The 27444-nt window shown below is 44.9% G+C and overlaps 2 protein-coding genes across 22 annotated transcripts in view; one reads left to right on the top strand and one right to left on the bottom strand.

Moving 5' to 3' along the window:
• Kmt2c (lysine methyltransferase 2C) overlaps positions 1-2364 on the top strand; it is a 239306-nt gene extending 236942 nt beyond the window's left edge. For all 21 annotated transcript variants that reach the window (XM_063250791.1, XM_063250795.1, XM_063250781.1 and 18 more), the window contains one exon: positions 450-2364. In XM_063250791.1, the coding sequence (XP_063106861.1) occupies positions 450-542 (93 nt within the window). In that variant the 3' untranslated portion in view covers positions 543-2364. The remainder of the gene's footprint in view (positions 1-449) is intronic.
• Positions 2365-21379: 19015 nt separating this feature from the next.
• The window catches only part of Galnt11 (polypeptide N-acetylgalactosaminyltransferase 11), a 51766-nt gene continuing 45701 nt past the window's right edge, over positions 21380-27444 (bottom strand). Inside the window, exons 8-12 of the mRNA XM_003469773.5 lie at positions 26608-26760; positions 24712-24930; positions 24097-24201; positions 22132-22269; positions 21380-21982 (exon numbers count right to left, since the gene is read on the bottom strand). Of these exons, the coding sequence (XP_003469821.1) occupies positions 21851-21982; positions 22132-22269; positions 24097-24201; positions 24712-24930; positions 26608-26760 (747 nt within the window). The 3' untranslated portion in view covers positions 21380-21850. The remainder of the gene's footprint in view (positions 21983-22131; positions 22270-24096; positions 24202-24711; positions 24931-26607; positions 26761-27444) is intronic.

Below are 27444 nucleotides of genomic sequence, written 5' to 3'. Positions count from 1 at the left end.
TCACTGGGGTCCCTGGCCTGGGGGGACAGCAAGACTCAAGCTGGGAAACTTGTGCCACCTCAGCCAGTGGTCTGAGCTGCCGGAAGTACTTTGGTAACCCCTGGTGAGCAGCGTCCTTCAGATGTCTGTGGTGTGGCAGACTCCTTCCACCCCACAGGGCTGGTGCCGCTCACTGGTCAAGGGGTGGCGCAGCCTTCTGGGGCTGGGGTCTGTCCCCACCTTCCCTTCAGTAGTTCCCCCTTTCTAGTTGCCTTTGGCTGAGTGTGGCCACCCTGTGGAAGCAGGGAGCTGTCATCTCTGCTGTGTCTGCGGCTCCTGGGGCTACAGCACGGCTGCTCCTTTCCTCAAGGCTTGCTGTGCTTGCTGGCTCTGAACGCCACAGGAGATGGCGGGAGAGAGAAAGGCCCTCTCCCTGTACCGCATCTCACGCTGTGTCTTTGCCCGGGCAGCTCTGCTATGACTATAAGTTCGACTTTGAAGATGACCAGCACAAGATTCCATGCCACTGCGGAGCGGTGAACTGCCGGAAGTGGATGAACTGACCATTCCTTGCTGTCTCGGCGGGCGGCTTGTCCCCAGGAAAAGGCGACTCAACACCATCAGAAAGCTACTTTTGTTTTCTGTTGTCTGGCTGTGGTGGAACAGCTCCTGGAGTGGGCCCCTCAGCCTGCGTGGCTAGGGACCGTACAGAGCTGCTGGCCAGCGGTCTTGGTGCTGAGGGTGAACAGTCACAGACATCCAGCACTTTGCTTTCATGCTTTCTTTTCTCTCTTCCCTTTCCCCCTTGTTTCCCTGCGGGTGGGTTTGTTTCGTTCTGTTCGTTATCTCACTAAGGAGAGACTTTACGGGGGCAAAGCCGACGGCTGCCCTGCCCCAGGCAGGGGCCTTCCTTATGAATGTAAGACTGAAATCACCAGCGAAGGGGATGTCCAGAGTGCTGGCCACGCCTACTAAGGGGCAGGCCCTCTAGGTGAAATTCGTGGACGCCACTGAACAAGGAATGTACGGAGATGACTTCCTTAGGGATAGAGCTAAGGGATAATAACTTGCACTAAAATACTCTTAAATACTTGATTCCATGAGTCAGTTTATTGTAGTTTTTGATTTCTGTAAAATAAGAGAAACCTTTTGTATTTATTATTGAATAAGTGAATGAAGCTATTTTTAAATAAAAGTTAGAAGAAAGCCAAGCTGCTGCTGTTACCTGCAGAACTAACAAACCCTGTTACTTTGTACAAATATGTAAATATTTTGAGAAAAAATACAGTATAAAAATAGTTATTGACCAAATGCTACCAGGCTCTGCAGCGGCTGGGTGCTTATAAACCGTCATAGGGATGTTACAATATAACTTTGTGTTATTAACTATGCCCTTATAATTATGTAACAACCACAGTTCCAACCTGGAGTGTTTGGGGGTTTGGGAAACTACCGTCTATTACTACTTGTTTTATACACCTAACTTCGGACAGAACAGACTGTATGCTGACTACAACTTTTATAGCTGTTTTGGTAATTTAAACTAATTTTTTCATATTATATTGTTGCATCCCTACTTCTTCAGTCAGGTTTTTTTGTGCTTACAATTTGTGATAACTGTGAATAACTGCTTAAAAGTACACCCAAATGGAGGCTGAATTTTTTCTTCAGCAAAAATAGTTTTGATTAGAATTTTGTTCAGACCACAAAGAATCATGTACACATAATAGAATCATGTAGCAGGAACTTATCCTAACTCCTTAGCCTTCTATTTAACTCAGACATTTGGAAAAGGAAACAAAGAGATGTGATTATGCTCAAGGCTGCAGGACTGGCAATAGGGTTTTTCGAAGATGTAATTTTAAAATGTGTTTGTATGAACTGTTTGTTTACATTTCTTTAATAAACACACTGTTTTGTGTTTGCTTGTAGAAACTTAATCAGCATTTTGAACCAGGCTAGCTTTTTATTTTGTACTTTAAATTCTGGTACTGACACTTCCGAGGCTAAGTATAAATGAAGTTTCGTGTGCACAATTCGAGTGGGCTGTAAACTGTTGGTACATTCAGTGACGCAGTTCGAAACTTGTAATGTATATGGCATGATGTATTTTTATCTTACAGAATAAATCAATTGTATATATTTTTCTCTTGATAAATAGCTGTATGAAATTTGTTTGAGTATTTTTCTTCTCTTGTACAATATTCTGACATCCTACCAGTATTTGTCTTACCGGGTTTTTGTTGTTTTCTGTTCTGTATAATAGTATCTAATGTTGACAGAAATTGAATTTTTTGAAGTATACAGAGTGTTATGGGTTTTGGAATTTGTGGACACAGATTTAGAAGATCACCATTTACAAATAAAATATTTTACATCTATAAAGCTGCCTCTGGGTCCTTCTGTTCCACTTAGGCTGGGCTGTAGCTGGGGGCTGCTGGCCCTCACTGGCAGTCGCGCACGCCCCCTGGACAGAACCCACCTGTTTTTCTTCTAGATGAGAGGTGCAACCATGGAGAAGAAAGGGTATTTTTAGGGCTTTATGGCAGATGAAAACATTCTTGTGTCTCCCTTCTTTGTTCACAGGCCCATCATCATTTGACCGGTAAACTTACTCCTCTTGTCTCTCTTGAAACGGGCCCTCACCGTATCACCCAGGCTGGTATCGAACTCCTGGGCTCAAGTGAGCTGCCTGCCTCAGCCTCCTGAATGCTAGGACCACAGGAATATGCCCCTGCACCTGGCTTGACTATTATCTTTTTCAAACTGCCTTCTAGACTTTGCTCTGTGTGGTAAAGACTTTTTTCGTGTCAGACTGAACATACTTAACATTTAATCGAAAGGAACCCTGAGAACTGAAACTCGCAGAATCCACCCTCCCGTTTCTGAGCAGTCCTGGGTCAGGGCTTCTGCCCGCACTGCAGCAGTGGGCCCTTCTGTCGTGCGTTTTGTGCCGTACTCTTGTCCTCAGATGTGTCTGCAGGTCCTCAGCAAGGCCCCGTTCTGCCTTCCCCATCAGACACCGTCAAGCTTGGTGGCCAGAGACCAGATCTGGGAGGTGCTGCGGCCTGGACACTCACTCTTGCAGTGGGTGCCAGCTCTCATGCCCTGTCGGTGCACAGAAGGGCGGACTAGGAAGTGAAGCAGGGGAAGACAAACCTGGGTAGTTCATCCCGCAGGAGCAAACGGTGCGGGGACAGGACCCTGGTGCCCACCTGGGGTGCCTGCAGGTAAGGCGGGAACAACCAGGCCTCCCGCATTGCCCGGTGCCTGCACTTGGACCTCGCACTTAGCATTTTTATTACACAGAAGGCTTGCGGGCACCTGGACCTGGTGTCCAGGGCTTGTCTTCCATTGAAGTAGCAGCAGACAAAGCGAGGTGAGCGAGGTGCCATCTCGGTAGCTGCAGACAGACCTGTCCAAGTGAAGGTCTGGAGGTGACAAGCACCTGGCACAGAGGCAGGGCCACTGCTTGCCTGGATGAGGGCATATGTGCGGGGCCTTGGCCACGAGGAAGGTCCAGCCAGCACCCGGGCAGGAAATGCCTGAAGGAGCGCTAGGAGCACAGGGAGCTGGGGGGGGGGGGGGCAGCACCGGCCTGTGCCAGGCAGAAGGCAGTGAGGACAGCAAGGGTGAGGGCAGTGCACTGCTCCACCCCCGCCACGGTGCAGCTCTGTCTCAGCTTGGGCTGGGGCTTGGGCCCTTCCCCACCTGCTTTTCGCAGCCACCTCCCCCTCTCCAGTGGGCCCCTGGCCCTGAGCCTAGACCTCAGGGACCCAGCACTTAACTTTCAGGTGACTGTACTGACCACCGCCTTTCAAATCCTCTCCACCCTCTGTTCTGCGGGCCAAGACCCTCGTGTGGCAGAGTGGGAGGGTCCCTCACCGCAGGCTGGGGAGGACCAAGCAGGTGCTCCCTGCAGGGTAGCAAACAAGCCGGTCTCCTGCGCCCTCCTGGGTGGTGGGCGGGTGCTCCCTGCCACCACCCGCCCCGGTGGGCACCCCATCATGTGGACACGTTTCCATGCAGCCCTCTCGCACGGCTTTCCTGATCTGGCTCATGATGTCTTCTCTGTCCTTGCATGTTCGGGTCCTCAGGTTCTGCTGGCTGCCCTCTGGGGCTCCAGAGGTCCCTGCCCCAACTTTGTCCAGCCACAGGATGCACCAGCATTGCTTCCTTCTCGGCGGGGCCTCCGTGTACATCGGCTGTTCGGGGAGGGGTGCAGGGTGTAGGGACACAGCGCCTCTGGTATGTGCGCCCAGCATCACTTGTGCCTTCCTCCTCTTCACTGCACCGGGCCATACCAGGAGCCCCCTTGTCCTCTTGGGAGCCCCAAGTCCAACCTGCAGTTCCCCAGGGTGGGGACAGCGTCCCACATCCTCACTACAGGCAGCAGCCGCTGCTCTTTTTGTCACTGCAGAAACCTGCTCCTCTACCCACCGGCCCCCAGCTCCATACAGGATGTGGCAGGGCTCTGGGCTCTGCTTGTTTCTCCTGGGTGCGGTCCAGTCTCTGATTGAGTCTGCAAAGAGCTGCCAGGATATGGTTCAGGCCCTAGCAGAGTGCCGCAGGAGGCTGGCAGGAGCACCTCTGAAGGGCCCTTGTGCCCCGTCTCCCTGCTCAGCCTAGATATGAGCTCCTTCCATGACTTGCTGCCTGGCCACATGCCCACAGGACCAAGCCGGAGGAAATGGCTCTTCAAAGCGAGCCTGTCTGTCACAGGGACCGTGGCTTCCTCTTGCCTGCTTGCAGCTCACCCAAGAGGACAGCTCTGCCTGCTCCCTCCTCGCGGACGCTCCTAAGAGCACTGCTGATCTGGCCCAGCACGACTTTGCTGCGCTCCACGGCCTGTGCTTGTGGAGTGTGTGCGTCCACTGGAGAAGTGGCATTTTGCTCTTTTTCTTAGCATCGTTGTGTGTGTGGCTGAGTCTTGGCTTTTGCTCATCTGATGAGCAGCGGCTTCTGAGCCTCAGCTCCTCCAGCGTCACCTCTTCCTCCTGTGTTTCACACAACTGATCAGAGTAAGCTGAGGCTCCAGAAAATACAGAGACTGGCACTCCTGTGCCCCTGGCTCCACGTCCCTCTCTCAGCTTTTGTTTCCCTGTCTTTGCTGTTGTTAAGTTAGTTTCTCTTATTGCTGTTCTCTTTGCTTTTTTGTTCCTTTTCTTTGATGAGACCCTGAGGGTTGGAAGAAAGCCTGATGCGTCCCTGAGCCCCGCAGCAGGAGGCCTGCACAGTGTGCAGGGTTCTCCACCCTCCCATCCTGCACAGACCCTGGCCCTAGGCTTCTCCTGGACCCACCAGCTGCACCCCGGAGGCTGTGTGGCTGCCTCCCTGCCTCTCCCCATGTGGCGGGGCTGCTGTCCCTGATTTTCTTTCTTTTGCTGGATTCCTAAATTCTTTCTCTCTGAAGCCCACAGGCTTCAAGTCTCAGATCAAATCCTTCCTGTGTCCCTGGAACCCACCTCTCTCCTTCTCTTTCTCTTTGCTGCTATATCCCAGGATCTGGACACCAAAATTTGGATTCTTTTTCTGATGCTCACCACTCTGCTATCTTTCTGGAAGTCTTTTTCATCAGGGTTTCATTCATAAAGCCTTTGCCAGGCGTGGTGGCTCATGCCTGTAATCTCAGCACTCAGGAGTTTGAGGCAGGAGGATCTTGGGGAGTTCAAGACCAACCTGGGCTACAAAATCAGCTCAAGGCCAACCTGAACTGCATAGCAAGACCTGTCTCAAAAAGACAAAACAAACAAACATTCATAGAGCCTCTGCCTAACACCAGTGTCTTCAAGAGTTTTATCTATTCAATCTTCCAGCAGATTTAATGTTTTTGCTTTAATATTTAGGTCTTTGATCCATTCTAAATTTACCTTAGTGCATGGTAAAAGATACGGGTCCAATTTTAATCTTCAGCATGTACAGAGCCAGTTTTTCCAGCACTGTTTATTAAAGTGAATGTGTTTGGCAATTTGTCAAAGATAAAGTGGATTAGTAGGTCTGGAGTTGTTTCTGCATCTTCTAATCTGTTCCACAAATCTTTGGATTTTTTTTTTTCCAGTACCATGCTGTTTTTGTCACAGTAGCTTTATAGTATAATTTCAAGTCAGGGATTGTGATGCTCCATCTTGTCTTTGTTGTCCAGGATTACCTTTGCTAATCTAGGTCTCTTCTGGTTCCAGATGAATTTTAGGATTGTTTTCTCTAATTCTGTGAGATATGCTATTGGAATTTTGATTGGGATTGCCTAAATGTGTATAACAGGTTTGGAAGTATGGCCATTTTCACTATGTTGGTTCTTCCTACTCAAGAGCAGTGTTGTATCTCTATTTTCTAATATCATTTTTTTTTTTTTTTGGCTTTTTCCTTTTTATCGGTACCAGGGATCGAACTCATGACTGACTGCTTGCAAGGCAGGTGCTTATGCCGCTGAGCTAAATCCCCAGCCCTCTAATATCTTCTTTAATCTCCTTTATCAGTGTAGCGTAGTTTTCAAAGTACAGGTCATTACATCCTTTGTTAGATTGATTGCTAGGTATTTCATTGCTTTTTTTTTTTTTTTTTTTTGGATGCTGTTGTGAAAGGTGTTGTTTCTCTAATTTCTCTCAGTGAGTTTATTGTTTGTGTACAGGAAAGCTATTGATTTTTGAGTGTTGACTTTGTATCCAGCTATACTCCTGAATTTGCTTATTAAATCTAGTTCTTTCAGTGGTATTTTGGGGGTCTTCTCTGTGCAGAATATCATCATCTGCAAATAACAATAATTTAACAGATTCCTTTCCTATCTTTATGCCTTTTATTTCTTTCTCTTGTCTAATTGCTCTGGCTAAAGTTTGCAGGACTGTGTTGAATAAGAGTGGAGACGGTGGACATCCTTGTCTTGCTCCTGATTTTAGAGTGAAAGCTTTCAATTTTTGTGCATTTAGTATGATGTTGGCTATTGGTTTGTCATAGATGACCTTTATCAGATTGAAGCAGAGACCATCTATTCCAATTATTTTTCTTTTTTTTTTTTTATCATGAATGGGTGCTGGACTTTGTCATAAGCTTTTTCTGCATCTATTGAGATGATCATGTGATCTTTGCACTTAGCTGTTAATGTGGTGCATTATGTTTATTGAGTTAGTTATGTTGAACCATCCCTCCATCGCTAGGATGAATCCCACTTGGCCATGGTGTAGACTCTTTTTTTTTTTTTTTTTTTTAAATTTTATTTAAGGAGAAAAAAAAACAGAAAAAGGGTACAAGTTATACAGAATTTCAGAAAAAATAAATAGGAAATCACTAGTTAATTACATATTGTCATCTTAGAAATAGTTGTTGAAGTTACAAAATTAAAGCATACAGAGGGGACCTTCAAACAGTGAGACTGCAAACAGTTTTGTTCAATGATCCAACAAAACTCAGCAATATGGTTATCCATCCTACACACTCAGACATACATGCAGTTATATCCCCCAGAGAACTCTCCCCTCCCTTCTTCCGTACAATGACAATTACACATCTTGCGCTTTATTACTCCCACAGTTCTTATTACTTTTTTTTTTGAAGAAGTAAAACCAAATGTGACATACCAGGACAGAGTCAGTCAAATCAAAAGGCTGGACATAATACATAATGTAAAAACAAAATACAAGGTGATCAACAATGGTTACCATAATGCCTCTTGTTATCTTAAAAAGAATTGCCTATATCATCAGTTATAATAAAATTGAACAAAACAGTAAAGAATAAGACCAATAAAACCAAAACATTGGAGACATTAGAGAACTTCAAAAGAAGATAATAGTCAACCAGAATGGGCGTCACAATGAATCTTATTGTCTTCATAGTTGTTACCTATACTTTCAAACTTGGTACTATCAAGCATAACAGAATAGAGGAAAATCACTGAAAACAAGATGGTGAGAGCAATACAGAGTTTGAAATCAAGTTAATAGGAAATCAAAGTGGGTTACTGTGATATATCCTGCTATTTTTTATTTATTTTTCCCTTAATTAAAAGGATAAAAATGAAAAAGTAGATAATAAAAAGGAGATTGAGATAAAAAAAAAAGAGGGCATAACAACAAAACAGTGCAGGTCAAAACATAGCCCATTTAAGCAAAATAGTGTTTTACCACAAGATAATCTCAACATAATAGTAGTTACCATAGTGTCTCTTCCCTTAAAATCTTTGGGTATAACTTTGTATACTGTAGCATCAAACATATCAAGACAATGTAAAACTGTTCAAGAGAATGACAGTATTACAGGGTATTTAGCATCAACTAACAGAAAGTGAACAATGGTTTCTGTATAATCTCCTTGTCTATAAAAGTTTTTGTTTATATTATCACATATAATAAAATCCAACAAGATACAACACATTAAAACCGATGGAGACAGAAGAACAAAAGCTTGATGGGACTTCAAAACAAGAGTATATTAAATCAGCACTACCTATTATGATGTCTTGTTTTCTCCAAAATGGCTGTTCCTACCATCCAACCTTCTCTGCCTCATTTCTGTTGAGCTCTTTTTCTGTCACTAGTTGTCAGTTTGTCTTCTTCATTTCGCTTTCTGCTCCATTCATTGTGGCCTCTCTGCCACTCTTTCTGGAATCTTGGTATTTTTCATTTTTAGAATATCCTGCAGTATTCTCTGTAGAGTTGAATTGGTGGTTGCAAATTCCCCTAGTTGCTCTTTATCCTGGAAGCACCTTGTTTTTCCATCAATTTCTAGGAACAGTTGTGCAGGATATATCAATCTTGGCTGGAGGTTATTATCTTTCGTGTATACTTATTTTTTTTAATTTTTTATTTAAAGAAAAGAAAACAAAAGAATACATGGAGATTTTTAAAAAGGGTAGAAATGATACAAACTTACAGAAAAACAAACGGTAAGAAATTGCTGGTTGATAAGTTTCACATTGTCATCTTAGAAGTAGCTGTTCATGTTATGGAATTAAAGCATTTAGAATGACATTCATAAAGTGACACTACAAACCCTTCTGCTCTATGATCGAACAAGAGCTCAGTAACATGGTTATCAGTCCTACACATTTGTTTTACTTCTCAAAGAGGGTAAGATTAAACATATCAAAACAGAACATAGCAGTTAAAAAAACAATTTAAAGAAATACAGATTTCATAGGAAGCCCACTGGAGATCTTGATTGTCTATCTAACTGTCTCTAGTTTTTTACAAATAGTTGTCCCCTTCTTCATCCACCTTATATACTTAGTGTATATTATAGAACTAATCAAATCATTGAAGACTTTTTAGGTCCTCAAGTACCAAATTAGGGAAGACAATAGTAACTACCAACTCATCTCTCCTTCTCTTTGTGATAGCTGTCCCCATCTCTACATATGCTGAAATTGAACTCAAGAAACCAGTCCAATGTCACTCTAATCAGCAAACATTAGTATTGCTAGAATTTCTATCATAATGCTACTAAATTAGCCTCGGGTTTCTTAGTGTCTCTTCCTCAGAGTATCTGTTCATTACATCTTACATTATATAATCTGTTCCCATAAATAATTAAAAAGAAAAAAAGAACCCATGTGTGAATTTCTACATATATATCTATCCTCTCTGTGTTATAGGGATTACCAAGTCATAGCAAGACAGCAAAACAATTTCCTAGAAAAACATGCAATGGATAAAACATTTAAGACCACAATATAGATGATCTTCCATAGTTATTATGTTTCCTCTTGTTATTTTCAATAGATTTGACCACCACACTGGCTTATTATAGTTAAATATAGTATCACCTATTTTTATAAAAACTTAACTTTGGCAGCATTGTAGGGTTTGGAAGCTGTTACTAATTAATACCAGTATGGATATTCTTTATAACTTGTCATCCTCAGAGTAGTTGCCTCTACTTTTAGGGTTGATACTGACAAGCATACCAATTTCAAATAAAATCAGCCATGGCCAACCCATAGTCTTACGATTCAGATTCAATTAAGATCAGTCATAGTAAGACAATGTAAGTATTATAGGATTTCAGTTTAAGTTAATAGGAAAGTAAGGATAGTTACCATGGCATAGCCTGCTATTTTTGGGTCAAGATGTCTGTGTCCTCAAATCTGACATAAGCGGACAGACCAGAACAAATTAAATTCAATCTAAATATGGCACTAGGGCTACTGTGTCTTTTAAATCATTATACACCATTAGCAATGACCTCTGCTTTTTTTTTTTAAATATAGTTTCAGAGCTGTCTATACTAAAGACTAGCTTACCGTCCCTGCCTCATGTCTGCTACTCCACTTTTCTGCTATAATTTGTCCACCTTATTCCCTCATTCCATTGTCTGCCCCGTTCACTGAGGCCTCTCTGCCACTGTTGCTGGAATCCTGGTATCTCTTCCTCTCTTTCTCTGTAATGTCCTTCAGCGCTCTCTGTAGGGTTGGATTGGTGGCCACGAACTCCCACAGTTCCTCCTTGTCTTGAAAGTATCTTATTTCTTCATTAATTTTTAGAGAGAGTTTTGATGGATATATGAACTTTGGTTGCATATTTTTTTCTTTCAGGAGTTGGAATATTTCTCCCCACTCCCTTCTTGACTTAAGAGTTTGTGTTGATAAGTCTGCTGTTATTTTGATAGATTTCCCGTTATAGGTAACCTGCATCTTTTCTCTGGCTGCTTTTAATATTCTGTTTTTTTGGTGGATTTCTGGGATCTCGATTATTATATGTCTAGGCGTAGATCTGTTTTGGTTGTAGGTAGCTGGTGTTCTGTATGCTTCTTTTATCTGGATATCCTTTCTTTTTGCTATACATGGGAAATTTTGCTTTAATATCTCTGTGAATATTTTTTGTATTTCATTTTTGGATGTTCCTGCTTCCTCACTCACATTCTTTATTCTTAGGTTATGTATCTTTTTGTCATCTTCCAGTTTTAGAATTGCTTCTTTCTGGTTCCTTGTTATTTTTAAGAGGCTTTTTCTTTCACGTTCATATGTCCTAAATCTCTCTTCAAGTTTCAGAAGGCTGTCTTTAGTTTCTGTCAAGGCATTTTGCCAATGTTCAATGGAGTTTTTAGTTTCCTGATATTCTCTTTGGATCTGTTTCATGTATTCTAGGTTACGCTTAAATTCTTCTTCAGATGCTTCTCTTTCTTTTCTGATTTCCTCAGTTCTTCCATCTGTGTTCTCTTGGGCGGGGCTTGTCATTTCTTTAATTAATCTCTTTATATCTTGCCTCACTTGGATCAGGAGTACAGCTTTAAATTCCTCTATGAGATCATGTAGGTACTTTTTAATTTCGGCTGATGCTGTGTCGAGTAGTGGATGGTTACTGTGCTTGTTCTCTTCAGTGTTTAGTTCTCCTGGGCTTATTTTCTCCTGTTGGGCAGCTAGAGATTTTTTTTTTTTTTATCTCTTGTCATGTTTCTGGTTTCTTTCAGACTGTCCTGGAGTTCTCTGGCCCTCTCCGAATTGCTTAGGGCCTTTCAGAAGCGTGCTGGCTTGAGTTTTTGCTGTCCTCCCCAATTTACTGTTATCTGGGGTAGACTGGGATGCAGGTGCAGTACAGGCTAGTCTCTAGCCTCTGTGCCAGTTAGTTCCTAAATTAGGCTGTACTTTCTGGTTGTCACTGAGTTGTGACTATTTTGTATCCGCTCATTGGGCCCCAAGCAGAGGCTTGGGTTAGCCCCAGTATCTCCTGCCAGTTCTCTTTGAACCAGAAGCAGCTGACTAATGTCACTATGGCACAGGGTCCTGCCCAAATCTCAGCTGTTCTCTTCCAGACCTCTCTGTGTCAGGAGCACCAGCACAGCAGAACTGCCCAAACTCAAGATGTCTCCCACCAGTTCTCTGTATGAGGCTGAAGCCAACACGTACTCAGGCTCTGCCCAATTCCAAGATGCCTTCCACTAGCCCTCCCTACAGGGGGCTCAGTGACGCCACTGAGCTGTAGGTTCTGCCCAACTGTAAAATGGCTGCCACCAGACTCTGTGTTATTGATGTCCCCGTGGTGGTGGGCACTGTCCCGTTCCAAGATGTTCTCTGGCCAACCCTGGCAGTCACAGGGTCTCCAGTACTCACCAGGGTCCACGCTGCCCACCTTTCCCACGTTCCCGGCACAGCACGGATCGGTCAGAGATCCGCGCAGCGTGCACTCCCGGTACAGCACAGAACGGTCAGAAATCTGCGCAGCGCCTGGTACAGTGCAGAGTGGTCAGAAATCCGCGCTGCGTGCACTCCCGGTACGGTGTGGAAGGGTCAGAAACCCGCGCGGTGTGCCCTCCCAGCACAGTGTGGAGCAGCGTTTGGCTTTGGAGCTCGAGAGTCTTTCACAATCTCCTCTGGTGTAGCTGGGCAGTCAAAAGCCAACACAGCTTTTCCTGTTGCGTCCATGGGTTAAACTGTTGATTTAAAGGCGCATGATTTGCATCCTCCCGTTTTCAGCCTTCACAGTCTCAGCACGACTTTAAATCCTCCAGCTGCACTGTCTTGGTTAATAAGAATCGTTATCCATTTGTCTGGCCCTCTCCATGTTGTGATATTCTAGCTTTTAATATGATTTCTCCGGAGAGACTCTCCGCCTGATCCTCTAGTTAGCTGCCATTTTTCTGGAGGTTATTATCTTTCAAAGCTTGAATTATTCCCCCCCCCCCACGCTCTTCGTGATTTGATAGTTTGTGCCGAGAAGTCTGCTGTAATTCTGATGGGTGTTCCCTTGTAAGTGATCTGTTTCTTGTCTTTGACGGCTTTTAATATTCTGTTCTTATATTGGATTTCTGGAATTTTGATTATTATATGCCTGGGTGTAGCTCTGTTTGGGTTGTAGGTGGCTGGGGTCCTGTATGCCTCATACATCTGAGTATCTTTACCTTTTGCTAAATTAGGGAAATTCTCCTGGATTATTTCTGTGAATAGCTTTAGTAGTTCATTTGTTTGTGTCCCTACTTCTTCTTTTATGTTCTTAATTCTTAAGTTATAGATCCTCTTATCATCTTCTAGTCTTTGTATTATTGCTGTTTGTTTTCTTGTTAACATTTTAAAGAAGTTTTTCATTTCATGCTCCCTCACAAATCTGTCTTCCAGTTCTGATAATCTATCCTTAGTTTCTTTCAAGCTGTTATGCCAGCTTTCAATAGTTTTTAGTTTCCTGGTAATCTCTTTTAACCTGCTTCATGTATTCTATGTTTTCTCTATTTTCTCCATCAAACAATTCTCCCCTTTTTTTTCTGTTCTTCCATTCCACCATCTGTTTTTTTCTTGGGCAGTGCTTAGCATTTCTCTAACTATTCTACTTATTTCTTGCTTTATTTCATTAAATACTTCATTTTTGAACTCGTCTATGAGGCTCTGGAGATACCGCTTTATGTCTATTGGTGCCGTGTCTGATATTGCATGTTTTCTGTCTTCATTCTCTTTTGCATTTTCCTTTCCTGGATCAGTGTTCTCAGGATTGGGGACTGAGGACCATTTCTTGTTGCTCCCTTTTCCCATACTTTTTGTTCCTTCCATACAAGCGTATGTAGGAGGCCCAGTGTTTTTTTTTTTTCCTCTTTGTCTGTTACAGTTTGTTTGAATTCACGGGCTAGGTGTTCCCGCCCACTGCAGTGTACTAGGAGACACAGACCTGGGCAGTCTCTGCTGGGCCCGCCCCTCCAGGTCAACCTACTGAAAGCTTCACAGCTAGGGTGCACCACCAGGCACAGGGACCTCATTTGGGCTAGCCTACTGGATCTTAGTCTGTGGCGTCACCAGGCCAAGCGCTCCCCACCACTCCCGCTTGAGAAGGGAATATGCAACTAAAGTCACTGCAGGGCCCTGTTCTGGCTAGTCTGCTAGTTCCCAGAATGTCCTCTGCTGGAGCCTCCTAGTCTATGAAAGGGTCCCCATTTCTCTCACTCACCGCAGGTTGATGCAGGGCTCCCTGCCAGTCCCACTCTCAATGCCGTTTGGTTCGTCAATTCCAGCTCTCAGAGCTTTCGCATGTCTCTCTCCCTGCCATGCGGATTGGGACGCAGTATGGGCAGCAGGAAATTGCGACTTCCAATGGTGCGGGATCCAGCTTCCGCACTGAGATTTTATCTGTTCCTGTTAAAGCATCAGGATTACATTTCCAGTTGGTTTCTCTCAGCTTGTTTGTTCCTGGGTCAGCAGGGTACATCTCCCCTCGCGTAGGACTCCTCACACGGCACCGCTCCTGGATTCTAAACTGGTAACCTCAGAGAGCCTCCGTGGCTGCTATTTGTCCGCCATGTTCTCCTGGAAGTCTGGTGGACTCTTCTTGACGATTTGCTGCAGTCTGTTGGCCAGTATCTTACTGAGGATTTTTACATCTATATTCACTAGGAAAATTGGCCTGTAATTTTCTTAGTGTGAGTCCTCCGTTTTGGTCTCCATGTAATGCTGACTTCCAGGAATGAATTTAGAAGTATTGTTTCCCTTTCAACTTCATCAAAGAGTTTGAGAGGTCGTAGTGTTAGGTTCTCTAAATTTTTTTTGAAGAATTCAACAGTGAATCTGTCAGGGACCTGGACTTTTCTTTGTTGGTCTGTTTTTGTTTTTGGGTTTTTTTTTTTTTTTTGTCTTTTTCCTTTTTATCAGTACCGGGGATCGAACTCACGACTGCCTGCTTGCAAGGCAGGCGCTTATGCCACTGAGCTAAATCTCCAGCCCCTGTTGGTCTGTTTTTAATTATATCTTTAATTTCATTGATACTGATTTATTTAGAAATTTATGTCTTCTTGATTCAACTTTGTTAATTCGTATGTATCTCGGATTCTGTCCATTTCTTCTGCATTTTCCATGTTACTAGAATACAAGTTTTCAAAGTGGGTATAGATGATCATCTGGATTTCTGCATGGTCCATTGTGATTTCACTCTTTTCATTCCTAATTGCATGGATGTAAGTCATTTCTTTTTTTTTTTTTTTTTTTTTGATGTTGGCTAAGGGTTTGTCAGTTTTATTTAATCTTTCAAAGAACCAACTCTTTGATTCATTGTATTGTTTTAGTCTCCAGTGTTTTAATTTCTTTTTTGCTCTTTATAATTTCCTCCCTTGTATGAGGTTTTGGATTAGTCTGCTCTGCTTTTACTAGAAGTTTGAGGTCCACGATTAAATTGTTTATATGTGCTTACTCTGTTTTCTTGATATGGGTATTTACTGTTGTAAGTTTCCCTCCTAAAGACTGCTTTCATTGTGTCCCAAAAGTTCCAGTACGTTGTATTGTCATTATCATTCAACTGTAAAAGGTGTCAGATTTCTTCTCTAATTTCATCTGTGACCTATTGGTTGTTCAAGATAATGCTACTTAATTTCCATGTGTTTATGAAGTTCTTGTGGTTTCTTTTGCCATGAATTTCCAATTTTATTGCACTGTGGTCTGATAGTATGCATGGGGTAATTTTAATTCCTTTGCATTTACTTAAGCATGTTCTATGAGCCAGTATGTGGTCTATTTTGTAGAATGTTCTATGTGCAGCTGAGAAGAATGTGTATTCTGTTGTTGGGGTGGAACACGCTGTGGACATCTACTAAGTCTACTTACTCAAAAGTTTGGTTCAGTACTATTTTTTGATTTTTTTGTCTAGCTGATCTCTTTTTCTGTGACAGTGGGGTATTGAGGTCTCCCAGTACAGTTGTATTAGGGTTTATTTGTTTTTTCATGCCCACTAGTAATTTTTTTATATAGCTGGGTGCACTGGTATTTGTTGCATATATATTTATGATTGCTATCTCTTCCTCTTGGGTTGATCCCTTTATAAGGATGTAGTGACCTTCTTTAATCTGTCTTAATCAGTCTTGGCTTGAAATTCACTTTGTCTGCAAGTAGAATAGCTACCCTGGTTTTTTTTTCCTGGGTTCCTGTCACAAGGAGTATTTTTTCCTTTAAGTCTATGAATTTTTTCAATTAAATGTGTTTCTTGTATGCAGCATATTGTTGGATCTTGCTTCTTGATCTATCCTGCTGGTCTGTTTCTTTTGATTGGTGAATTGAGATTATTAACGCTGATGGTTATAACTGATATGTCTTGACTTATTCTTGTCCATAATTGTTATTTTCCTGTGGTCAATGCCCTGTTTTTTTCCTTCCTTTCTTCCTCCCTCTGTTTAATCATTTGCTTTGCCAGGTTAGTTCCTTCTGTTGAGGTTCATGGGATTGTAGCCCTTGTATTCCCTTTCTAGAAAAGTCCTTCTGAACAGTTTGGAGTGCTGGTTTGATGATTATAAATTTCTCGGATGTTGTCATGGAAGTACCTTCTTTCTCCCTCAATTTTGAAAGATAGTTTTGTGGGGTACACCAGTCTGTGTTGACAGTTGTTTTCTTTAGAATGTGAAATACTGGGGGCTGGGGATTTAGCTCAGCAGCATAAGTGCCTGCCTTGGAAGCAGGCAGTCGTGAGTTCGATCCCCGGTACCAATAAAAAGACAAACAAAAGAAAACATGAATGAATTTGAAATACTTCACCAAAGCTCTCTTTACCATGATGGTCTGTGCTGAGAGGTCAGCTGTGATTCTGATGGGCTTTCTTTTATAGGTGATTTGTGTCTTTTCCCTGACGGCTTTTAAGATTCTATTCTTGTTGAATTTAAATATCATTTGTGGTATCTCATTTTTTCACTGACTCTAATCAATCTTGTCTCCTCTAGCAGCTTCTAGATTGATAAACTGTCCCTCAATAGTTTTGAGAAATCTTTTCCTGGTTGCTAACTGCAAGCCTGTCTTCTATATCTGAAATCCTGTCCTCACATTGGCCTCATCTGCTGCAAATACTTTCAACTGAATTTTTATTCCCCTGGATGTCTGCTTGAATCTGCTGTATGGATTCCACTTCTTTCCTCTGCTGAGCATTCATGGCTCCCATAGTTTTCCTAAGCTCATCTATGTTCTGGTCTGTGTCTGCTGCAGGAAGCATGCTCTTTACCTTGGACACCATCTCAGCATTCATCTGCATGACTGACTTAATTTTTCCCAGAGCCTCATTCACTGGCTTGGTCGTTACCACTTCAGAGAGGCCGGGGGGGGAGGGGGCTTTCAGACTGCCCCACCTCGCTGACCCATTTGCCTTTGGTGAACTAGATGTCTAGGATTGCATTTTAAGTGTCTTCTCATTTTTCTTTTTTTAGTTTAATTCCTGGGTAATGCTTGTAGATTGCCTGTGGTGGGTTGCTTTATTGTTAGTATATAGGACACTTAGGTAGTGATTACTTCTCTGAAGTATCTTCCCAGTGTAGCTTGTTTGGGGTTTTGAGTCTTGGAAGATTGCGCCTTTTCCGTTTGTTGGAGATGAGAAGTTGCTGCTTGTTTGGCCCAGTCCCTGGTTCTTGGCACTGTGTTTGCAGTATTTTCTGTGATTCTTAGTCAATCTCAGTCATGGAATGCCAGGATCAACAGCTGTTTAGAACAATTACGTCACTTTTGCTATAGTGAAGCAGAAGACATAGAAGTAAGGTTGGAGGATAAAGGACCATACTAACTTTGGAAAACTGGTTCAGAAGACTGGAGGGAAAGAAGAGAGAGAACAGAACAAAACCATACCCACAGAAAGGCTAGAAACCATGTTCATGCTCATGTAAAGACAAGATCAAAAATGAAAAAAAGAGCAAAAAATGAAAACCCACCACCACAGCAACAAAAACCAGGAGAAGGAAGGAGGAAAATTCACTCCAGGGCCGTCTCTGCCTCACTCCACTAGCTCACCCCTGGACACAGGAGTCCGGATGCGTGTCAGTCTATCCCAGCAAACTGGCAGTTGCTTTTTAGCAGGGTAGTGGATCCTCCCAGTGAGCCTGCACTTTCTGGCTGAGAGAGATTCCTTTGGCTCCAGCCCTTCTGTGGGTCTCAGCCCAGCCTGGAGCCACTAGATGGAGCCAGCTGCAGCTCTGAGTTCTGAGCTCAGCCAGGCACCTCCAAGATGGTTCCAGGGCAACTGCTTTCTTGGGGGGAGGGGGATGACTGAGCCCTCAGTACTCCCTGCTGTCCAGTGCAGCCCTTCAGGGCCACTGCTTCTCCCAGTGCTGTGTCTCTGCAGAGGCGTCTGGGGTCCCACAGCCTCTTGGGCAGTGAGTCCCATCTCAGGGAGAAGGCCCCACCAGCTGCCTCCCTCCCCATTAGTGTCCCTCTCCTCTCCCTCCGGGCTTCAGTCCTTCCTTCAGATTCTTCCTGGTCCAGGTGACCACTTCTCTCCTGGTCTCCCTCACAATACAGTATTCCAGCCTCTGGATGGCAACTCTCTGAGAGGCTTTCTTTGCTGCTTACAGCTCTGCCATCTTGGTCCTACCTCTGGATCATGTTTGATAAGCAGAAGCTCAACTTTGATAGTTCAGCTTGTTCCTATTTTAAAGTGGCTTCTCAGAAAACCTTCACCTCATTTGAAATCAGGAAGACACTCCTGTGTTTCCCTCCAGGCTGAAATTTTAGCTTTTTATATTTAGATCTGTAAATTGTCTTGAAACAATTTTCAGGTACAGGGTAAACAGGATCAAAGTTCGTCTTTGTATCAGCTCCTTCAGCCACATGTGCAGGGGCTCCCTTCCTGAAACAGCACCTTTGCAAAAGGCAGTGAGCTCCACGGCAGCGCTTTCCTCCCCTCAGGGGCTCACTCTTCAGCCACAGCTGGGCAGGTGTGAACTAGTACATCTTCCCCCCGCATTCTGTTCAAAGGATTGTGGCCACTCTTAATCTACTGCAGTGCCATGTAAATTTTAATGCTGGATTATCACCATCTACAAAAGCCTACTGGAATTCTAGTAAAGGACAGCATTATATCTGTGGATCAAACTGTGGAGAATAAACACCCTAACAGTACTGACTCTTCAGTCCATGGACACAGTAATTTTCAACTTATTTAGGTCTTTAATTTCCCTTGCAAATGTCTTCAAGGTCCTGAGTTTGATTTCCAGTACCCCCCCAAAAATTCATGCTCTTCAGATAAACGTCACAAGTATTTTGTTATACCCTAAATTACATATTTTTAATGCTATTGTGATTAATGATGACTAATTTAAAATTCAAACCATCTGTTGCTAATATGTAGAAGTAGTTTACTATGTTGATTTCTTTATCACCCCAGCCCCACTATAGGGGAAAACACATTTATTTAATAACACCTAAGCTACCAAGCACTACAGCGTAGCCAGCCCTGCAGTGTGCTCCAAACACTTACTTCAGCCTACTGAGGGCAGAGCCAGCTGACACGAAGCCTGTTACAAGTGCATGGAAAGCCTTAGAGATCTACTGGTAATTTGAGTGAAGAGCTGGTGGGACCGGTGCTCCTCTGCCCCACTGGATGGAAAGCCACTAAATTAAGATGGATGCCTTTACAGTCAGGAATCCTCTGTAGTAGTATTTCTGCAGATTTTCTACATTCTTGATCATGCTCTGCAAATACTCATTCACTCCGTCCTCCCTCTGTCCATTTCTTTGCCCCCAGTACTGCCTGACAGTGCACCCTGCCTGCTGGGAGAGGTAAGAGCTCCTCACCTTGCTGCAGTAGCTTTTCACGCCATTTTCATAGATTCCCTGCATCAGACTGAGCATGTTTCATTCCCTCTCTTTCATTTTTCTGTTACAATGATACACAGAAAAAATACATAGATATGACTTAGCAGCAATGGGTCACTCCCATGCAAAGGGTTACACAAAGCAGACATAAATACTCTGAAGCCACAGTGTGCTGTCCTCCTGTGCCATCACGGCCATTCACACGCCACTGGGTTAGTCCTGTTGTCCTGACCAAGTGTGGTCACCCAGACACGTGGGTGTGGGGGCTTCCCTGCCCTGTCCTCATAGGCCTGAGAGTCTCGAAGAGTCTCGGGCCGCCCTGTGAGCCCACGCCGCACCTGACCTCCGTGCCGTGCTCTCCTGCGAAGCCAGTCTAACGCCTGCTGTTCATCCCGAAGCTCCCCTCCATGACTTCCGCTGAGCTCTCTTTAGAATCTGAGACAGGTGCAGGATTTTGTCTAGCATTTCTCCCAGGTCCGTTCCAGTTCTGCAGTGGTAAATGGCTGAGTTGTCCATGTGCCTGTCCTTGCACGGAGAGAGTTTCCAGCTCCTTTGGGTGCACACCAGGAACTTGGGTGTTGGGAGGCACGGCCACCTCTGGGAGAGCTGCGCTGCATCCATGCCCTGCGAACACGTGAGGCTGGCGTGAGGCTGAGGCCCGTGTTCCTGAGGCCAGGAATCTTTTATCTTCGGCTGAGGTTCATCAGTTTTACTGCTTGTTCCATGAATGTTGTTTGCTGTTTCATTGATTTCTGTCCTGCTACTTAGGGCTCATTTCTCCTGCTTTGAGTCCTGACTTGCTGTCCTCTTCCTAAAGTAACCGGAGCCTTTCGTGCTATTGTACACAGGCGCATGGCAGGATAGTTTCTAGGCACTCATTTAACTGTGCGCCACAAACTCCTACATTGTCATTTTCAGCCCGCTTAAAAATAGGCTTCTGATTCTTCTTTGATCCACAAGATATTCTCAAGTGTGTCGGTCTCCAGGTATTTAGAGATTTTTCCAGATATCTTTTGGTCAGGTTTTGTTACTATTGACTTCTCACATGTGCTGTGTAACTTGGGTTTGTATGTGGTTGCTAAGTCTGGTTTCTGTCCCAGGACAGCCTGGTGGAGGCTCACAGCCCAGGTGAGGGCGGATGTCGCTCTTGTTTAAGTAGCCTGGTCTGCTTCTCCTGCTACCAGTATGTGAATGGATTCTTTCTCAGGATGAGATGAACCTCGAAGTAGCAGATAAGGCCCAGCCATCCGTGCTAATGGCCCCTGCTGAGATCCATCTACTGCTAACACAGCTATGCTAGACACGCACGTCTAGCACTGAACGATGTGTCACCATATCTGTAGTGAGTTGTTTATGGGTAGCCTCACAGCTGGTCTTGCATTTTTATTTAATCTGACAATTTCTGCTCTGTTTTATTTTTTTATGAGATGTAGTGATCTTCCTACCTCAGCCTCCCAAACACTGGGATTATAGGTTTGGCACCACCAAACCCCATTTCTGCTTTTTAACCAGAGCGTTACATTAGTTAGTATGTGAACTGCTGGGACTGAGACCATCATCTTGCTGCTCTTCCCTTTAAGGATGTACCATCTGATCTTTGAAGTAAAATGTAAAATATTTAGGGTACAGATGATACATCCAAGTATAGTGCTAAACCTGATTTGCGGTTTAAGATAAAAATCACAAAGTTCCTCCACCATGAGACAGTGTCTCCTCCGAGATGTAACTTTTGGAGGAAAAAAATTTGCATATTTTGGTACTTGTACCACACCCAGACTTTACCGAACTTTTTTCTAAATGGGAACTCTCCTGAGACCCTGACTCCTGTGTCCCAATTCACATAAAGTGTTCTGGAAACTGTAGGCTGTTCCCAGGGTCACTCACTCCCCCACTAAACCCCACCTGAGCCCCATCAGTGAGAGAGAAAGTAAACCAAAAGAATCCGAAACGATCAAAAGGATCTTTTTATTTCAAATGTCTGTAGTGCTAGAAGTCATCGAAATAATTTAGACCAGGTGACTGCCTCTTAAATACTGTGATGTCTCACGAAGTTTAATGTGTGTCAACCATTTTTTAAGTTGTTTCTTATAACATAATAGGAAAAACTCTCAAGTCTTCTAAGCAAATTATAATTTTCAGATCAGATTAAAACCACTCCATCAGTAATGGGGACTAAAAAGAAGCATCAATAAATATGACCAGAAATGCCCGCATCCTGCCTTTGGCCTTCTATGCAAACTCAACAATTCAGAAGTCAGATGATTTCCAAGTTCCCTCTGGAAATGGGAAATTCCCTGCAGCAGCTCAAAAGGACCCTGATGTCCCTACCCAGGCAGGTATGGCTTCCCCAGCCCAGCACATTCTTTCCAAAGTCCCCAGGGTACAGCAGCAAGGCACAGCCCACCAGAGCCCCTAACCTTCCAGATGCCACTGCTGTGAGGGGAAGCCGTGGCAGATCGCCATAGCAACAGAGCCCTTCTGGCCCAAGGGGTCCACCACCGTCAGGCACTGTCCGACTGACACCTGGTACAGCCAGTTGTTTTTCTGCAAAAAGGGAGCAGTAAGGAAAAAATGCTATCAGTTATTTGTTTTTATTTAACATGTGAAGTCCAGAAAAGACCTGCAGCCTTCTGGGGACTCTAGAGCAGCTCTCCACATCGGGACCTGAGCCCACACCACTCAGCCAGCCTCACCCCAAAGGTCCACTGCTGCGATCCCCCAGATCCATGGCACTTCATGAGGCGAGGTGGGTCTGATGAGCGAGTTTCTGATACGTCCAGACAAAGGAGGTTATTTAAAACCAACTCGTGCTCTTCATTATAAATCCAGACCTGGAAAAGGAAAAAAAATCAATGAATTTTGCACAGACACTGAAATTCAGGACTAGCCATCCTGCACAGATTTATGGAAGAAGAGGTGGATTTCTTCTGTGTGGTCTCAGAGCAGAAACCGATTAAAGGACCACAGGTCCAGGGAAGCTTTCCTGTTAGCCGGCTCTGTCAGACAGCCAAGGCACCTGCTGTCATTTGGATCCGTCCATCCCCTAGAGGACAACGGTGTTAAGGGTTTTGTCCTCAGCCTGCTGTCCCTGAAGAGGACCGTGGATGACACACCCTCTCTCTGTCCCTGGTCCGAGGAAAGGGGCTACCTGCAGAGCGCTGCTGTTCATGCTGACAGCCCTGGGCAGCCCCGGGCCTACACGTCCAGCACTGACGCACCCAGCACGTGGGCCAGGGGAAGCTGACACCGCTGCTCTGCAAAGAAACTCAGTGATGCAGCTCTGCCGACTGGTTCCAAGGCATCTTCCCAGTTTTAGTCTAGAGTTATGTGATTCTCGCATTTCAGTCTGTGTGCAACCCTGAAGGGCTGCTGCCAGCTGCATCCGAGGACAGGAACCACATTTATGTTTTACCGTCTCTGTGGTGCGTGTGAGGGTACAAAAGCTCTGACATCACCTGACTGCAGACTCCTCGGATCGTAACATTTGCAATGAGAAGCAGGAATGAATCCTTGCCACCCTGCAGCGGGGAGCAGTTTTCTTCTGGGGCCCATCACCACGCTCAAAAGGAATTAATTGTTTCCTTCCTCCATCCCCACCCACCACGGGTACTGGAAACCCACATGTGTGCAGAGCATATGCCATCAGATCACCCGGTATTTTGAACCCGGTTTGTCCCCAGGAGCTGCAGTGTCAGTGTAACTCCACCATCCCGGCTTCCAGCCCTCCAGCGCAAACCCCACTGCGACCTGCATCCCTAAGATGTCCCCGCAACTCTACTGCCCAGGGTCCACATGCTGCCACCTTTCCTACCCCAAAATGGCTCAAAATGTTTTACACCACGTTTTCCAATAAGCATATCCCACTCTAGATACTATACATGAATCCTCTTAGAAATAAAATACATTCTAGCAAAGTACACATTTTACTAAAGAGTCCAAGCACTTTTTCATTCCTGTCTGATACCAATGTACTCCTAAAATGAAAACAAGAATGACCCAGGCCATAGAATTTTAGTTTGCTTTTTTACTTTTTTCTTTTTGAGACAGGGTCTCACTATGTAGTTCCAACTGGCCTTGAACTCACTTATGTAGCCCAGCCTTGAACTCACAGTGATCCTCCTGCCTCAGCCTCGGGCGTGTGGGGATTACAGACATGCACTAATACACCTCATCTTTTTAGTTTTGAGACTGATTATTAGATTACTGTAGTTTTGCTCTTTTATACAAATGTTACTTTCAGGCCATTTCAGACTGAAAACACATACTGTCCTCTGACCTATGTGAATAAAATGAACTAAAAATGCTGTTGAACGGGTTCCCTTCGATGAACCATAAAAGTCAAGTCAAGGAAATCTGATTTGAGAGGAGATTATGAAAGGTACTCCAGTCCACCTAACACAAACTAAAGGTTCTAATCCACGGTGTGCGCTTCTGTTAAACCCATGTGTCCTACACGTCACAATCCGGTCCACGTAACACTGGGAAGTACTAACGTAAGGTCACTGTGACAGAAAACAAGAGGAGACAGGAAACATAGAAGAAGACAAAAGCAGCTGTCCAAGTTGCCGCTAGACTCACTCCCCACCTCCGAGGAGAGTCGGACGATTCATCCACAGATGCCCTCAGCCTGGCCGGCTCTCCTGGAGGACACCACTCACCTGAGCCGGGTCTCTGTAGTCACAGGCCTTGAGCACCACGAGGCTGCCCTTCTGGCTTGGGCGTCCCTGGGCCACCAGACATTTGTTGGTCTGAAAGTGATAGAGCTGGAAGAGAGGAAGCTCCTGAGTGCTCTGCACAGAGGCAGCCGGCGGAGGACGCCGCGTGTCGAGCCCCTTAAACACTTAAGCACCAGTGTTCTAGCAGTCTGCGCAGAGGCAGGCAGTGCGAACAGAAATTCTAGGACGAAACACAGCCATTACCAAATATAAGGGATGAAGGAAATACCATCCCACCCTGAGGCAGCTAAAGAGAAATCAAGAGAGGAGCGCGAAAGGTACAAAATGTGGCAGGTGGCTGGGTGTAAGACCCGCAGTAAGTCCCGGAAGCAAGGGTTTCAGTGCGGGCACAAAAGCGCCTTTCGCTTGAGAGCACCTAACACATGCATGGAAGTGGCCATGTGTCCTTTTTTAGGGCCAACCAAGGACACTGCGCCCTGATATCTGAGAAGAGGGTGCCACACAGAGTGTGTAGTTAAACCTACACTTGCTCCATCATGAAGTCACTTAATACCACTCAGCACCATCCCCAACTGTGACACTCCAGCCACCACTTACCCGTCCACGCCGCAGGACTCTGGGGCGCTTGGGCCCCCTGTTAACGAAGACGGGCTGCTGGGCTTTGGCATTGGGCCCCTGGACCTGCATTTCCGGGTAGATGTTATCCAGATACCACTTGAATGACCGGCAGCCCAGCCTCTTCCGCAGCTCTACACGCTCGCTGATGTTCCCGTAGCTTTTGGTCTTGAGGTCAGGTCTCAAAGAAAAATACTGATCCTGGGTTTTGGAGGGATACAAATGAACTATTAAGCAATCGTATTTGAAATTTAAAGAACAGCTAAAAGTACTGGGCTGTGTACAAAAGTATTTCTCATCCCAGTGTTGTCTTGGTGATGCCAGAGCACCGATGGGAGATTCTCACACCCGTTGGTCTGTGGTCGGCAGACAGCGTGACGTGTTAAACATGCAGCACATCCCAGTTTCAGGGAGGGCAAAATGGTGGCACTGCTTATCTTGTCCCCAGTGAGGTGGGCTGTGTGGGCCAGTGGCTCTCAGGACACTGGGACTCCATCAAACCCTCTGAACAGCTACTAAGGACTCCCAGGAGCTTCTCTTGGGATGCACTGACACTACAAATCAGAACTGAGAGATGCACAAGTATTGAACAGTGCCATTTGCTTTACACTTTTGCAAAATGTTTTACCCCCGGGCTGTTTCATACGTTTAGTTTACTGTTCTATGTTGTTTTGGTTGAACAAGTCTTTGTAAGTACAACCTCCAGAAACCAGGTAGTTGAAAACAGAGCAGCATTTCTGGGCTTCTTATTTTACATCAAAAGTCAATGATTTTTAAAGTATCATTATAACAGAATAAAAAATAGTATTGACATTTTCATCTTTTTGCATTAAAATCTGATCTATCTTGGGTTTTGAATGACTTTTTACCTAACATCCAAGATTTTCACATTAGTCATTTGGAAAAAACTGGCCAGCAGGATTAAGATTTGATACATGCATGCAGAATGTATTCACTATGTACCACAAATATGGACTAGTAAAAACAAACATGAAAAGATTTATTGGAAGGCTGAGGCAGCAAGATCGCTGCAAGTTCAAGGCCAGCCTAGGTTACAAAGTGAGTTCAAGGCTAGCCTGACTGCATAGTGAGACCCTGCCCCCCCAAAAGGCAAAAATAAATAAATAAATAACTATTACAAAGGGCAACACTGGCCCACTGACTTAGGTAGTTTGTTCCAAGTCCTGACAGATACCACCCTACAGTATTTAAACTGTGTTTCTAACATCACTGGGCTCACGGCCAGTCACAGGCAGATGCCACTGAGCATGAGGCGGTGGGTGAATTCTTCACAGTCCTTCAGAGCCTACATTTGATCATGTGCAGCAGACACCACCAGGTGTCTTTCACCCCTTGCGTCACCTCTAAGGAAGGCCTCCTCAGAGGGAGAAGTCCCTGGAGAGCAGCTGCTCGGCTCCCAGCTCCCCAGTGGCTGCACCTCGTCCTCTGCACTCTCGTCACTCACAGTGGTGACGGAGACCAGCGTCTCTTTTCCCTACCGCGTGGTGGTACAGCCCCGGGACTGCAGTGTCCCCTGCAGGATCGGCACCCTCAGTGGATGTCAGGCCTGTACCAGCCTGGCACAGGCAGACCCCGGGGTGTGGACATGGCTGGCCCTCAAGCACAAGGAGGGGACAGCAGTGTACAAGCGCCGGAGCTGCTGCTCACTTCGCTCTCTGACAGCACCCAAGTACCCACAAATCCCCATTCGTCCTCTACCCCCAAACCCCAACACAGAGCCCTGCATGGTGTGGGCTCACAAACAAGCACAGCGGTGCTGCTCCTAACAGGTGCCCTAATGTGAAGGCCAGCCAAGCAGAAATTCAGGAGCGTGAAAGGAAAGGCACCCCAATCCACCCACAGCCTGCCCCTCCGCACCTTGTACTCATCCAGCCAGACGTGCGCCAGCCTCAGGGAGTTGTGTGTCATGGTGTCCTGGCCCTCGGGAGAGCCGTAGGGCCGCCTCTTCCGGAAGATGTGTCCCACCCTCGAGCAGGGGATGATGAAGAGTTTCCCCCCACACATCCAGATCTGGCCAAAAGTAAAGACGGTTATCTGCTGCCTCCCACTGCTGGGAAACCAAGGGTGGGTTTCCATGAAATCAATCATTAACTGGTGTTTATGAGTGTCACAAGGTTCTCACACAGCAGAAGAAAAGTGTGGGGAAGCATGGTAAAAATTGCGTCTCTCTGAAATGAACGAACCTCTACGGCAGGGCACTATTGATTTGCTGTCATGTGTCTGAAACTGGGCTTCCCATTCTTGGCTGCTTGGATCAAGGGAGTTTCAGACAGAGTTCATATTACCCTGTCTCCTCATTTCAGTGTTTAAGTTACTTCCTTATTTTAAAAAAAGTATACTTATTTTGAAAAACACTTTTATATAGACTGCGTTGAAATTCACAAGACCTTAGTTCTGGTCTAAACTGTGCCCTTAGGTATATGAATTACTTTAGGGTACTGTTAATTTTGGTGGGACTCTATTACCTTATCTTGAAGAGAGACAAATGGATTCCTTTCAACCTTACAGTTCTAGAAACTGAAAAACTACTGGCTTGGGCTGGGGATTTAGCTCAGTGGCTTAAGTGCCTGCCTGGCAAGCGCAAGGTCATGAGTTTGATTCCCAGTACAAAAAAAAAAAAAAACAACTACTGGCTTTTAACACCAGTGTGGCATGAGCAGTGTGGAATGATGTGACAGGGACTCTGCTGCTGGA

The sequence above is a fragment of the Cavia porcellus genome, unplaced genomic scaffold, assembly GCF_034190915.1.
Source record: "Cavia porcellus strain 051 isolate PalLab524CR breed Dunkin Hartley unplaced genomic scaffold, mCavPor4.1 scaffold_6, whole genome shotgun sequence".
Classification (NCBI taxonomy): domain Eukaryota; kingdom Metazoa; phylum Chordata; class Mammalia; order Rodentia; family Caviidae; genus Cavia; species Cavia porcellus.
Note: the sequence above shows the minus strand (reverse complement) of the source record. Positions and strands in the feature narration are given on the sequence as shown.